Below are 13849 nucleotides of genomic sequence, written 5' to 3'. Positions count from 1 at the left end.
CCATTGCAAATTTTCATGATTGATGTACATGTATCTAGTAGTTTTGTACTTTTTAAATGAAGTTTTTTTGCAAATTATTTTGGGAGAGAATATTGTCATTAGTATACCACAGTTTTACGGAGACGTGAAAATCATGATTTAAAAGAATAACACAAGTTTCAGAGTTGTCACCGTGCGTGGAGAAGGAAGGAAGCTATCGAGAACGGCGGAAGAATAATGGAGATGATAAACATGTACTTGAAATCTTTTGATAGGAAGAAAAAGTGATGGAGTTAGATAAGAAGAGGCGCCACGCTGGTTGCATCTCTAAGCAACAGGCAATCAAACAGTCAGATAAGCATCTTCATAAAGTGCAACAGACTCAAATGCATGGGTCATAACTGAAGAATCACTTCCTGGTTCAGCTTAGGTAGTGAAAATTTATGATCTGCTTAAAAAAAATCCTTTAAACCTAAAAACATACTTTCCATTTTGTTTTCCATAAAGAATGTAAGCCATTTAGGGCATGCCTCGGTAATAGCAGGAAATGAGAATACTTACAGTAGTGGACTGTAACACAAAAAATGCAATGTCGTACATGAACAGCATTTAAAATAAAACCTTTAGATTCAGAGCCGAGCTTTATGTCATTTTCTGCACATCTCAAAGGTGGGAAGAAAAGAAAGTAACCATAAATACTCATCTTCCCTTCGCTGGGCTCTGCTACACGAATAGCATGAGATCTCAAAAAACAGTGCCTGTTTTTTCTTGTGCCTCCTTCACTCTGTAGCAGAATTCACATCCCTACACCATCACACATAATCTGGCATATCTACGTTACATTTGGTCCAATAATTTCTGCATGGGAAAGGACGAGGAACAGGCAATACGAAAACTGCAAATAGATGGTAAAGTCCCCGAATCAAAAATCAATTAAAATCCAAAGTGCCTGGCAGCAAAGTTAAATAAAATACTGCTATCAGCATGTCCCTAAGAAAATCCAATGTATTGTTTATAAGAAACTTATGAGGTGTTATAACAAAACCGAGTCACTGCTGTACAGTAAATATATTTTCAGTGTCATAACAATGTATACAATTGACTTTGGCAATTTTAATATGGACGCACATGTTAAAGGCATTACCAATAGAGCTTCATCGCATTCACATGAGCCATTTCATATTAAGGCCCCATCCACACTTCAGGAAAGGTTGTTTAGCACAGAAGAGGCATGGTCCTACGTGGTTCATTATTTCTATTGTAGGTGGAATAACGCAGTTTTAGAACGTGTTATGGTTACAGAATGGTTGTGTTTCAGAATCAATACACATCCCTGCTATAGGTAATGGCACTGCTCTGTTCATACACAAGAGGGGAAAAACCCCAAACCCTGATAACCCAGATATCTCTATCTGTATCAGCTGGCATAGTCACGTCGATAGTCAAGAACAGCCACGCCATTAATCACTCCCAATCTGAAGTGTCAGATACACAGAGAGAAGCACTCCTGTGATTCAAGCCCGTAAGCTTTTAGGGGTAATAGACATAGATGAACTAGTCCAAAAAATCATAACTGATGCATTCACGTTTTCTTCTGTATCAAACGATTATTTTCAAAATTACTTTGCCGTGTACTAAAACAAATAAAACTCCCTTTAAACAGCCAGCATCAGATGTTTGTCTAAGCTCAATGTGAATTAATTTAGCAAGTTTAAAAAAATATTTGAAAATGGAATTTATAATGACAATCCTCGATAACCGAAGTAAATTTAGTTCTTAATGAACTTAGTTATAAACACATGTAAGAAATACCCTGTAATACCTAAATAAATTAATTTGGCAAACAATACAATATCTTGGACTCAGAATTTACATCAATAGCAAACAGAGTCCGGAACAGGAGCTTTTATTTTAACTCTTTTTAAAACAACCTTCAGAAACCAGTTTCTGTATGTGTTACAGTCTCTTTTTACAGTTTAACCTCAATCCAATCAGCAGTCTCCAGGGATTTTCAAATCGCTAAAGATTAAAATCCTCTCCGACTTGACTGTTTGACTAATGCTGTGTGTTTAATAATTCTACTTGTGAGAGATTTTATTTGACAAAATCCTGCTGTGTGGACCCTTCAGACGCTATACAGCTGTACTAGAACATAAAGCTCTGCTGTCCTTGTTTCTTTATACAGACTATACCCCACCACCGAGAAAAAAAGAAGAAAACTTTATAGTACATATATTACTATGTTGATATTAACATAACCACTGTAGCATTAAATTTACACGCTCTTTTAGAGCAGAGTAGTGAAAATGTGCCTATTACACAAACATTAGATAAACTATCCTGTTGTCTTGACTGTTCACAGAAATCAATTACATTTATGATTACATTTCAATGAAAGCTATTTTATAAATGAGATGGAACTGGAATATCCTATGCTTTAGGCATTCATTAATAAAAGCATTTCAGTGTTAGTATTTGCAAATGTTCTGCTTTTTCGTTTAGGCAGGTTTTGGCATTCTATAGCTCATGTTAAACTTAATGTAAATATTGTGTTCGTATCTTACCACGATGCTGTGACTTCAGATTTGAGCAGTAAGAGGGAAAAAAAGTCATCATTACAGTAGCTTTCAGTTAAGTATTTGTGTAAGACAGCAGTTACCCTATCGTGCAGCTGAAAATCATGATATCCTTTTAAGTATATGGCAATGGTTAGTAAACATGTTACCTGACAAAAAAAGGCAAGACTGATGAATGCCACGAATATCAAAGAAAACATGAAATCAACATGTTTCTACCTGAGGTAGCATCAATCACTGTTGAAACGCCTCTGCGATCAGAAACTGGACGCGATGACCCCGGCATGCTAACAGGTTCCGAACGAACTGGCTGAATCCTAAATAATAAGTTATAGTTACCACCTGTGTCAAAATCATTGCTCATGAGGGCTGTAATTAAATCACAAACCTGAATCAGCTGAATCAATTAAGCAACTGTTTTTTTTTAAATCAGCCAACTGTTGAAAATTTTTGTTTTCCTTTGCTTTGTGGAGCCAAGATCTGGATAATCCATCCAGAGACAGATTGAGACTCTACAGAAAGTGAGTATCCCCAAAACTATGTCTCGGACGTGAGCTCTCAGAAAGCCTCAAAGGAAAAAGCTCACCCTACCCAAACTGGTTAAAAAGCCTCTATCGCCCTCCCGAACAGCAGCATTTTCTTTGTCGGTTTAGGAGAAAAGACACATTTGTAATTGCCTATTCCTTTTGTAACATATATCTAAATTAATTTTTTTTTTTAGATTTCTGCTTTCTTTCTGCATATGTATACATATATTCAATAAAAAAATAACACATTTCACAACTATATCCTTACCTGTGGGAGTAATTACATGCAAGGAGAAATCACACATTTCAAACCCATATATTTTCAGTCCAAGGACAATCTGCCCAGTTTTAATGGGATTAGTCATATTATCCATCTCTCTTGTTTTACTCATAAAGAGTTTCAGAGTCCCAAACAATCCAAGTCCATACCACAGAACTTTGGACTTCAAATCACATGCAGAGTCAGAAGCATGGAAACTCATTAAATCTTGAGAGTTACCAGACAGGACACAGAAACACATGGTGCATAAAGCACTTCTACAAAATCACTAGCTATCAGTAAATATAAACCCATGTTTACCTTCTCTCTCATTCCTTCCCTTCCCTAGGCCTGCCCCCTGCCCCCGATTCCAAATCAGCCAATGTCCAAAACCAGATGAATTAAATACATGAAAAAGAATTACAAGGAAGGAAGCAAAGGAAGAGGGGCGGGGGGGGGGGGGGAAACCAGGGAGGGGGAAAAACATTCCAGAAGTTCACTTACTGTTCCAACACACTGACCGCTTCACAGTCAGCATCTAAATCTATGGCATAAAGCTCCCACTCATGTCTGAGAAAATGAATTTATTAAGCAATGCAGAGACGTGAAAGCCAAGACGAAGCTGAGGAAGGCCACCAGGCTTTGTACTGTCTTTCACCGTCATTTACCCAAGAAGGGCAGCAAAAAGGAATCCTAGCTGCTTGGCCTGGATGAATTTTTATTGTTGTTGCTCTTCTAAGGCTTTCATCTGGACAAGTCTGATGAAAACTAGTACACCTTCTACACAGACGGCCTCATTTAAGCACGAGGCAAGTTATTCACACAACAAACGTTGAAACAGCTTGGAAATTGATTTTATTTTTACCTGAGACTGTTGAGATCGAGATCATCTGTATCAAAGTCCAGAAGAGGCTGCGGGGTATCGCTTGGACCGTGCGACTGCAGCACTGAAGAACTGGATGAAATGACGGTAGTTTGGCCTGAGGGATGGATTGTTTTGAACTGGAACTGCGGGCCCATCCACAGGCGTCGATGAGGCCCGGTGTGAGTCACTATTTCGACCTGTGGAAAGATGGGGAAATGCTTAAGAAAAAACTGCAGTATATCGAGTGGTTCCTTCAATACACTGAACCCCCAGAACCCTGCTGTTCTCAAGAAAAAAAAGAGTGTTTTGTGCCATCAGTTTGGAGGAACACTGAACAAGGGAAACTTTGGAATGCCTTTGCTAGAAAGCGATGCTCTAGCCAAAGCCAAGAACTTCTTGCGGAGCCTTGAAAGCCCTTGAACCACCAGCTTGAGGACGCCGCAGCCCAGTTCTTAAACTGTTCCGAAGACCGACGCTCCATCCCGGCTATCACTTCACTTGATCCCGTTTCATTCCTCCCCTTGCCGTTATGAAATACACACTACAGCTCGAACGCTACACAGCTACCCTTGTGGTGTACCAAACAGGGGAACACGTTTCCATCTGCACGGAGCAGGCAGAGGAGCTGAAAGTCCACCTCCCCCAGCCAACCTCAATCCTGACCAGGCCAAGGGATGCACTTGTTTAAAAGCAAGCTGTCACAGCTTTGTTACGGCTGCTTTCTAAAAGTTCACACATTAAACAGCGCTGCTTCACATGTATAGAGTGCGAACTGTATTTCAAATCAAGCTCATAGTTACTGTTGGCATACGTGAGGACACCGCCGGCAGAGACCATCTTGCTGGAGAGCAGCAAGACTTGCAACAGAGAGCAGTGCGAAGTGGGCTCTGCGGCGCCGAGCAGCCCAGGTCACGCTCATTACTATGCCGATGTACCATAAACGTGTATGTGCACCACACGGAGTTTAAAACGGCAGCTACACACACACACACACAAATTCATTTAACCAAAATTCCAACAATTAAAATAGAAGGGCGTTTGCTTGCAAGGAACAACCACATATACATAAGTAGTAGGTGTATATGAGACGTATCCGTGTGTATGTTTATGGTAGATATACACACAGGCACAGAAGCTTCTCAGTTCCATGCCTACTTCCAAAAGGCACAGAGAATAGAGATGGTGTGTCTAACAAACAATAATTCCCACTATTCAGATTTTCCTCTACGTACTGGCTCCCAGTGAGAGCCTAAATATGAACTTTTGAAAAGTAAGTTATTTCCATAAATTAAGCATCCAAAATATTTTAAAAATGTCTTTTCATCCTGATTACTATAAACCTGATGAGTATCATTTCTGGCAAACTCTTAAATAAGCCAACTATAGGAACGCAAACAACCGTGAAAATTTAAGCTGGTAACATTGTTGGAAATGTATATGATCAGGAAAATTTGGCCTTGTCAATAAAAGGGTAAACGAAGCATAAGTCTTCTGTAATACAATTTTAAAAATCAAAAAGAGCCTTTAAAGATTAGAAAAAGGAAATATGAAATGAAAATATTAAGCTCTGGTGAACTCACACTTTTAAGATGACAAAAATACTGTTAAATCCCTATCAATTTCTGCTAAAACAATGATCAGCTTCACAGCAAAAATGCAATTTAGTGAGGAAATTAATGAAAATATATTTTTGTCTATGTATGACATCGATGTGTACTAGTAGCAGTTCTATGAGAAGCAATCTTAAACACTGGACAATGCTGTTCTAAGTTGTCTGCTAAAGTAAGACGACAAATGCACAGCCTATTTAGCACTATTTCCATCTTTGCATTTATCTTAGCGTAACTCAGATTGACTGTAGACATTTCTGAGGCAAGTAGCTTTTATGTAGCAGTGTAAATTAGGCCACAGATAAAGTAATCTGTATATTTTAAGCTTGAAACCATCAGTGTCACAGAGCCGAGAGGTAAACAGATGCCTTTGCAATTTTACTGAGGCTACGGCCAGATGTTCCTATTCACTCTCCTGTTGTGTGCAGGACAAACATATTGTATCTACTTCACACTGACAGCACACATTACCCACTGTTCTAATTGAAAAGTTGAAGTGAAGGGCAGTGTTTTTTCACTGCATGCTGTTACTGTTGATAACAACACTTTAATTTTGAAAAACATACTTGCACTTTAGGCTTAATCTGAAGTGGCTGGCTTAAAGAATGCTGGCTTCTTCGTGCCCAAAAGAGCTATCATCACTCTGTTCACTTAGCAAAAATTAAACATTCCGGAAGCATTCTCTGAATTATCTGTGTTTGGTGACATCACTTGGGAATTTTTTTTCTTACAAATATATTTACTATTCTAGAGGGATAGATGTGATGAAGTTCAAGCAAAGTTCCTCTGACATTTTGTATCTTCCAAGAATTAGTAATAAACCAACCCCTATAATGTAGGTTTACCTTACTCTCTTTTCCCTGAGGTTGCCCACTATACCAGAAAGTCCCCAGAACACTAAAATAAACTGAACTATCCCAACAGTACTGGAGAGGATAGGTGGAAAACTACAGGTGAAATCTTGGTCCCAATGAGCTCAGTGATAAAAGTGTTGACTACACTGACTGAGCAGTTTCACTGTCTTTATGCTCTGACAAAGTAGAGTCAGCAGAAGCAAATAAGATACATCGATGTGCAGCCACATCTGAAAACTCAGGCCAGGTAAGTGGATTCACGTGAATAGACTCCCCAATGAATGCCGCTCCCGGAGCGGTACATGTGGAAACTTCACTTGTCATTTTAGGAACATGCTGTGTATGATTTATTCACTAGTGGGAGAAGCAAATCACACCCACGAATATTTCGTATTTATGCCATACACCCCAGCAACACATTTAATGCATCACTCCCATAACAACATTGTTCTTAAACTGAAGGAAACCCACCTAGTTTGTCAGGATGAATTCCATGTATCGGGTACCCTGTAATTGCTTTGGTAAACCCAGAGCATTTGTAATTTTTATTCATTTATTTAACTCTAACCTTTTCTTTCTAACAGGAACTAATTCTCAGCGTACTATTCATGACCTACATTCTTAAACCAAAGCTATGTTTTAAGCCAAAGTCAAGTATGTACTGAATTCTTAAAGAGAAGCTTCATTGCCTGAAAAAAAACAAGAACGGATAAAACTACAAAGACTTAACCTCATATAAAAATATTCCACCAAGCAGGATCATTTTAAAGCACTACAGTATTTGTAGCTAGCTGTAACTTAAAGGAATTATCAGTAGGAAATGCAGTAACTGATAACCAGAAAAAGAAGGAAGTAAACCAGTTAATCTACCATTTTTATGTTAAAATGCAGTAAATATAGCACAGATCACAACGGAAAAGGCATCGTCATTTTGCCAAGCCAACTTCCTTTATCCACGTCTGAAAAGGGCCATGTCAGGAGAAGAAGGGAGAGAGGTAACTTTCTGTTGCCAACTTAAACTTCCTACTTCATCCTGAACTTCCCAAGGGTGTGACTTGTGCCAGTAATGATGGGGGCTTTAAATGCTTTTTAATATCGCTTGTACAGTCTGTATAAAATGTAAAGACCATCAAATTCATACCATGTTAAGTCAGGAGTGAAGTCAGTTTTACACACAGCAATACCCACGGCCTACTGGAAGCTTACTTTCCATTTTGAGGAAAGTTGTGAATTTCACTTCCAGTGGATACTGTTACTGTTTTGCTCCTGAACTGGAACTCCCCCAAAAAGCATACCTGTGAAAGCCACTCTTCATCCTCTTGCCCGCTGTGGTCAGATGCCAAGCTGTCGTATGACTCATGGCGAGTGATCGGGCCAGGGCTCCCCGGTGGAACCACTGAAAAAAACAGAAAATCGAAAAATCAGATTTACTGTTAAACGCGTTTTAAAAAAAAAAGCTTTTTCAGTAAGTTATTGGTACAGCGACGTATATGTTTTCCTAAATCTGTGACCATAAGTTGGAGCGCAGAAAGAGCTCCAATATTAACATCAAAAGTGCTGAAAAGATTTCTGTTCTTTGACTTGAATGTATACATACTGCCAGTATGATAACCCAACTGGCTCTTCTTTTAGCCTTCAGTACTTAATGAACATACAGAACAGCCCAATACGGACAACAACTGTCCGTCTTGAGGAATTTAACACTGAGAAATGCCACCGTCAAAAATGGAAGCCTTTTCTACAAGCTTTTCAGAATTGGAACCGTGCTAAAGCATACTGGCAAAACCTATCCTGAGGCATGGGTACACCTACTGACTTCAAACAGAGTACTTCCAAAAACTTCATGAACTGAATTATCACTCTCATTTTGACATTAACATAGTTAATTTAAAGTTGGTTTTGCAAACAACTTGATTTTTAGGATTTGACTTTTTTGCAATTTAATTGGAAGTGCTTCATTATCATGTTAGTGTCACCTTTTCATTACAGTAGGAATATTAATTATGAATCCATAACAAAGCAAGGTGTGATGTTCAATTTGCTACAAAGACTAAATACTGAGATTATAACATTGGAATCTAAAATACCAGAAATTCTGTGTTCAAGTGTTGCATTGCATTATAAAAATGCTGTATAATAATTTTGGACAGATAAGAAAAACACTTTTTTCAGCTGCAGGTGACACTGATAACTAGAAAGATATATTCGTTCAAGCTGAGGGACAAATTGGTCAGCAGCTCTGAAACACAGCAGTCCAGACACAACCTCCAAGAAGCCCATAACCTCCAAACTCCCGGCCGCTGGAGCATCTGCTTCCAGTCACTACCAGAGATCTGAGGCTGGGTAAATTTTTGCTTTGACTCAACATCAGATCTGTCCACAGCGCTCATCAGCAAACCTCTTCTTGACAGCACCATGAAAATCCTACATTACTATAACTGCTTAAATACCTAAGTCTCTACTGTTTTCAAAAGACTGGTACAAACAAATAACCTCAATTCACAGAGCAAAACTAAGTTAATTTTGTTCCTCTATTCGCTATTCTCATTTGTCTTCATATGGACTCACTGCAAGAAAAAAATGCAAGTTCTTCAGCTCTGCAGACTGCATGATATCCAAAACCACTTTTAAAACGATTACCATATATGCATACAACTTTGGGGAAAATCACAACTTAGTGTTCAAACGCTACCACAAAAAAGAGAGAGAATTGTACCCTTATTATTATAAAGATTAATATTTCACTATTCCTGGTCCTTGAGTCATTTAACTATGGTAGCAAAGCTTACAGTTTAGCTACCTTACTTTCTACGGCAATAGCATTACGTCGCTCTAACTAAAACTTCACACTTGAGAAAGCTGAAAGAGTTTAGAGAAAGCAAAACGCAAGCAAGCACCGCAGACAATAAGACAGGTGGTATTTTTCATTTTCTTGTACCTGTTTACTGTCAGGGGCCCGTTGGAGGCCTGGATTCAATACCAAGAAACCATACGCGCTTTGAGGGAAGAGCAGGCACCGCAAAAGCAAATTAAAAGAAGCAAATGCAACGATGGTGTTTTTTTCTTTGGTAAAACAAGAGTTTTATGCTACAGCGTTAAGATACCCTACAATCCTAAAATTAGAACCAATATTTTTATATTCACATAATCTAAAAATGACTCAGTTTTTAAAATTGATTTTTAAAAACTATATTATTACTTGGTTGACCTTTATGTGTCAAGTTTCCATCCACTACAAATTTTTACAGCCATGTTGTAAACCCCTAATAATAGGAGTTTATAATGGCAAAGCAGACACAATTGTAACCATAAATACAGAACGGCGCCTCTCTAATATAAACAGCACAGGGTTTTCATAAATCCATACACTATATGAAATACAGGGATTTTCATCCTGTTTGTGTAAGTGGGTATCTGAACCCAACCTCAGCTATGGAGCCGCTTCTAACGCCTCTGCGTCGCTGCGTGTCCTTATTCTGAAACGTGCAGCATACCAAATCCAGGTCAGGGCCTAACTTATTAAAGAATTATTTAAAGTGCTATATACATCAGGACATACTCTTACCAAGCGTCAAGTTTTTCCCACGAGATACTATGCATCTGCCATACTCATTGCAACCAATACACTCTGCGCCCGCACATACGTGTACGTACGCACCCCAGCAACCGCAGGCGTTATTTCAGAATTGTGCGTTCATCAGTTTCCAAGATAATATAGAAACTGCATTCATCCGCTTCATTACAACCGTGACAGATCTAATTCGATGACTTACGGATGTGACTGCCTAGCCCATATCAAGCTCGTATTAAGAAAATACACATACCTTCCTGGATTACAAACAGCTGACGAGTCCCAGGAACTATCTGAATATGATACCATAATGCCCACACTTCTTCCTTACCGGTAAAGTTTATATTTGAAACCGATAAAAGAAAACCATTATTTTGACACGTTTTGCTGTTGCCCTAATCTTCCCCATATCTCCTGACTCTCCTACAATAAATTCTACTGACTGCAGTACTGCCTGTTTCTGAGGGCACAGCTGATCAACTGCAGGCTTTCCTGTTATTGAACTCCGCTAACAAACTCTTCATGACTCTAGCAGATGTTTTTGCTTTCAAACCAACGGGAACTTTATGGACTGTTCTGAATTTTTTTTGTTCTTTCTATCCCAGGGGCAACTACTAGAGCTGTCAAGATTAGGGAAGCTGCTATTCAGTGACTAGCTGCAAAAACGCTAGCCCAGGGAGGGAGCAGCATCCACCCTGCTCTGTCAGCGTGTTTCTCCCTCGCGTAATACTCTTACATGTTACTGGAGATTCAAGACGGCTTTACAAGTGAAAAAGAAATGCAAATTTAGGAAGAGTTTTGGTCCTACGCTGTAAGCTTTTTCCCGAGGAATCACAGCTTTGCATAGGTCTTGCAGTAACACACATCTCAGTGCAGCTTCAGACCGCAGCATTAACTCTTTCGACCAAAAAGTGACGACATGCTGAATTCCACGAAAAAGCTCTGCCTTAGAGTTCACCAGCAGGGCAACAGTGATAAAAGCCTCAGCTGAGGTCAAACCTCAGTAATTTATTTTGCTATTTAATAAAATAGCATTTATGTACCACACCTATCACAAAAGCAGGCATTTAAGAGAGTCTGGTTTTGATAGCAGGATCCCGTAATGATGGTCCCAGCCTTACCACAGGCAAAGCAAGCTCTACTCCCACTGCCCTTAGTGGGAGCATGCAGTGTTTTGTGAGATATGACCTTATAAGACAAGTGATCCTTGCTGGAGATTTGCCATCGCTGTACTGCTTATTACAGATATACATATGGTCGGTTTTTTCAAGTTAAAAATGGCCTTGAAGTTATAGGAACAAATAAGTCCTAAAAAACGTAAGACCGATTCTTTCTTCGTTTCTGGGTCACACACCTCTTGCATTGGTATCAGGTTCCATGATGAGATTAATTTAAGTCCAGAGGGACATTTCCAGGAATTTGAGCTCAAAAGTAACCTTTTATCTTCCAGCTTAATGCTCTGAAAATCTGAAATCACACTGGAAATTATGGCAGCCTCTTACACATCCCTGAAGCTACTCTTATGCTATAACACAGAGGTTTTTCAATTTCCAGAGAATTTCACTATAATGCAGCAGAGCAAATAATAAAATTCAAATTCTTCAAAAGCTTTGCAGCAAGCAATGTTTTTTGTTGCACTCCAGTAATTTCTCCTTCATTGGGAAAAAGTCACAAATGGCACACACACAGACAAGGAGCAAGCAAGCCTGTGTTGCACAGAGGTATTTTACTGGCAATTGCAGGTGTTTTGTACCTTCCTAAAATAATAAATTCAATGCTTTGTGTCTGAGCTATGCCAATTTTTAACTTTTTGCTATTCTTACACCAACATCTGGAACAAACATCTATCAAATATCAGAATGCAACTGAGTTTGTTTAATCTAGAAATACACAAACATGCAGAAATTTGTACAATTACCCGTGGAGTGGAAAAGAACAAAGAAAATGAGTGTTTATTAAAAATCCAACGGGAGAATTAGAACACTCAACTTTTGTTTCTGCAGTATAACAGGACATGAGTTTCTAAAGTCCACTTATAAATGCAAAAAACCTCCACAAGCCAGCATTCAAGGTCACTTTTTAAAAACTGAAGTGCTACCTAGAGCAAAAAATCAGAGCTTTGCCATAAGTATTTGGCAAGGGGCAAAAACCATCTTTGAGCTGCTCAAAAATAATAGTGGCACCTTTAATCTCTGTCCTCCTTCAAGTGAAAAGCGATCTGCATCAGCTCTAAGTCTGGAATATATTCCTGTCCATCTATCCTGACTAGCTCTACTGAACCACTCTACATTTAACTAAGGAAAAAGCATAATCTCGGCAAAAGCTGTTGTTTTGTTCTTTTTTCAGAACTTGAACACTGTCACCTCATTTTCTACCCTCTAAATCAGAGGTGCAGGTGCTTACCCATAATCTAAGGTAAATTTTTGAAGTTTACAGACTCCCTTCTCTGCAGATGCAGGATTAATCTTACTACTATATTGAAGAAAGATTATTAGAAGCAAGGGTCTGAAAAAAACCACATTACAAATTTAGTCATTTGTGTGATAATTGTTAGCGCTAGGAAAACTGCAGAGAAGTGCCAGTGGAGACAAAAGTTTCAACACAAGCCAAAACAAAGGCTGAAATACAGCTGAGCTGATATTCCTCTGGAACTCCAGGAACTGATTCACACAGTACAATGACTAAGTATGAAAAACACCCATTGTTTTGAAACTTCGCCACGACATTTAGTGACAAATAAAGAAAATAAACAATTTATATTAACCTCAAATAATTTGCATAGGCATTCCTGACACGTGAGCAAGACCTAGACAAATATACATGCTTGACGAATATTGGAATTAGCAAACAGTGGGTTTGTTCACAGATGGGCTAATTATACAATAAATACCTAGACCTAAGAAAAAATCTTTATTCATTCAAAGATTATAAATTATCATCTTTCAGCAGCATAGAAGTGTTGGAACAAAGAAACACTACAGCTCAATCGTAGTGTGCATGCTTCTGGTTTTAATTTGTGAACAATAAATCATTAGTTTTACTTAGTTCTGTGTACTTCTTGAACCAAAAGGTTTTAATTTTCTCATTTATATAAATAAGCTTTACACAATTCAATTTAATTGAGAGTTATATATGAAATTCCGAATGGGCTCCTCTCTAAGGGATGTATGTTTGTCCAAATTAAGAGCAAACAAAGGCATTTGCAGACTATAAAGACTATTTGTTCTGTGCTGACTGCTGTACACATGCCTGCAGACACCCAGACAGCTTTCCTTTATTTCAACTGAATACGCAAAATTTGTAATTCAAAACAAGATTCTAAAATCTAGTAGAAACAGAACCAATGTACTCTTAACTAATTCATTAACCTTGAAGTCTATCCTGTGTCCACGTGCAGTCTCTAGTGATGTCTGTGGCAAACAGGTATGCAGAATCAAAATTACATACCCCTTGGTTTCATACAAATCCCACACTAACATCTGATTTTGATGCTTTTTTTGTGGTTCCTAAGTTATACCTAAAATGATCATAGGTGGTTTAGAGACCTGAGGTAATCACATGCTTGTCAACAAGCTTCAGGAGTACTTCTCTTAAAATTAAGCTCCGCA

At 38.5% G+C, this 13849-nt stretch overlaps 1 protein-coding gene across 1 annotated transcript in view; it reads right to left on the bottom strand.

Annotated features, from left to right (window-relative positions):
* Positions 1-13849, bottom strand: part of BCAS3 (BCAS3 microtubule associated cell migration factor) — a 373523-nt gene that overhangs the window by 193899 nt on the left and 165775 nt on the right. Inside the window, exons 21-23 of the mRNA XM_075719415.1 lie at positions 7966-8066; positions 4207-4403; positions 2775-2872 (exon numbers count right to left, since the gene is read on the bottom strand). Coding sequence (XP_075575530.1) covers positions 2775-2872; positions 4207-4403; positions 7966-8066 — 396 coding nt within the window. The remainder of the gene's footprint in view (positions 1-2774; positions 2873-4206; positions 4404-7965; positions 8067-13849) is intronic.

The sequence above is a fragment of the Pelecanus crispus genome, chromosome 12 (genome assembly GCF_030463565.1).
Source record: "Pelecanus crispus isolate bPelCri1 chromosome 12, bPelCri1.pri, whole genome shotgun sequence".
NCBI lineage: Eukaryota > Metazoa > Chordata > Aves > Pelecaniformes > Pelecanidae > Pelecanus > Pelecanus crispus.
The sequence above is the reverse complement of the archived record's forward strand: the minus strand, read 5'-3'. Positions and strand labels throughout refer to the sequence as shown.